Source organism: Cebus imitator, unplaced genomic scaffold (genome assembly GCF_001604975.1).
Source record: "Cebus imitator isolate Cc_AM_T3 unplaced genomic scaffold, Cebus_imitator-1.0 Scaffold61, whole genome shotgun sequence".
NCBI classification, from domain to species: Eukaryota; Metazoa; Chordata; class Mammalia; order Primates; family Cebidae; genus Cebus; species Cebus imitator.
In genome coordinates this window covers 8,006,226-8,007,721 of record NW_016107376.1, presented here as the reverse complement: position 1 = coordinate 8,007,721, position 1,496 = coordinate 8,006,226, and the positions used below count along the sequence as shown (strand labels likewise).

The 1,496-nt window shown below is 49.1% G+C and overlaps 1 protein-coding gene across 3 annotated transcripts in view; it reads left to right on the top strand.

Annotated features, from left to right (window-relative positions):
• PROSER2 (proline and serine rich 2) overlaps positions 1–1,496 on the top strand; it is a 103,571-nt gene that overhangs the window by 82,813 nt on the left and 19,262 nt on the right. For all 3 annotated transcript variants that reach the window (XM_037739036.1, XM_017529872.2, XM_017529873.2), the window contains exon 2: positions 247–466. In XM_037739036.1, coding sequence (XP_037594964.1) covers positions 329–466 — 138 coding nt within the window. In that variant the 5' untranslated portion in view covers positions 247–328. The remainder of the gene's footprint in view (positions 1–246; positions 467–1,496) is intronic.

Genomic DNA, 1,496 nt, shown 5'->3' with positions numbered 1-1,496 from the left:
AAGAGCGAAACTCCGTCCCCCCAAAAAAAAAAAAAAAAAATATTCTTATGTCTTCAGAATGGTTAACAGTGTAAAGGAGAAGTGGCAATCAGCATCCTCAAACCAGCTGACTTAGCGTTTCCCAATCCCCTGTATCCTAATGGTCACGTCTGAGAGTGGAGGTGGACCTCAGCCGTGTTTTTGAGGGATTCGGGCATTTGACTGTCTAGGCTCACTGACCTTTGTCATTTGTGTTTGTGTCTCTAGAAGTGAGCTGTTGCTGCAGAATGGGCTGCTGGCTCCTGCCCTGCTTCCTGTGATCGAGCTGGGCCCTGAGGAGTCTGTGGGGATGCCTGTAACCTACCAGAAATCAGACGCGTCGGACATGAACTCCGACACGTCCCCCAGCTGCAGGCCCCGGGCCTTCAGCAGAGGCGGCAGCTTGGAGAGTCGAAGCAGCAGCTCTCGGTCCAGAAGTTTCACTTTGGTGAGTGACAGTTTTTCTTTCATGCTTTCCTGTGCCTGGGTTGGTGGATTTTGCCTCAGTTCCTCTCCCTTAAAGGAGTATCTTACCAGATCTTTTTGGGTCAAACCAGCTTGGTGTTTTGGAATACTTCTTTGTGAAATGGCTCTTTATTTTTAATCATCTTAAATTTTGCACAAATATAGAGCACTACCTATAGCTATGAAGCAAATCCCTTGCTGTGGCCAATAACTCATGGCTGCTTAGACCCAGGCAAGAGCAGGCCCGAGGCAGAAACCATCTCAGGGCTGAGGAGCCCATGGGATAAACACAGCTCCCTCTCAGGTCTCACTCCCGTGCAAGTACAGATGCTTTTCTGTCCTCCTGTCTCAGCATCCAGACCCTTGCCTAGCTTTGGGAAATTTACAGAAAGAGTTTGCACAGTTAAGAGGATCTTGTACCTTCCCCGGTGAGGACATTGATCTTTCAGGGTGGGGGAGACCATGACACTCACTCCTAGAGGGAGGAACACTGGAGAGAATCGGCCCCCCGGGCCTCAATAGGAACTGTCGGGGGCACCTCTCAGGTCCTCTCCTTCCAGTGGGAGCACCAGTTTCCCTCAGATACACTGAGCCATAAAATTAGCACCAGTTATGCTGAAGATAGATATACATGGCATAGGGGTAGTTACTGATAATGATGGAATTTTCTAGACCCCCACTTGCATATTTTCTTTTTTTAGACCATTATGGTAATATGTGATAAATATTATTTGATTGGCTGGGCATGGTGGCTCACACCTGTAATCCCAACATTTTGGGAGGCCAAGGCGGGTGGATCACCTGAGGTCAGGAGTTCAAGACCAGCCTGGCCAACATGATGAAACCCCATCTCTAATAAAAATACAAAAATTAGCAGGGCATGGTAATCCATGTCCTGGCCACCTGTAATCCCAGCTGCTTGGGAGGCTGAGGCAAGAGAATCGCTTGAACCAGGGAGGCAGAGCTTGCAGTGAGCTGAGATCGCACCACTGCACTCCAGCCTGGGTGACAGA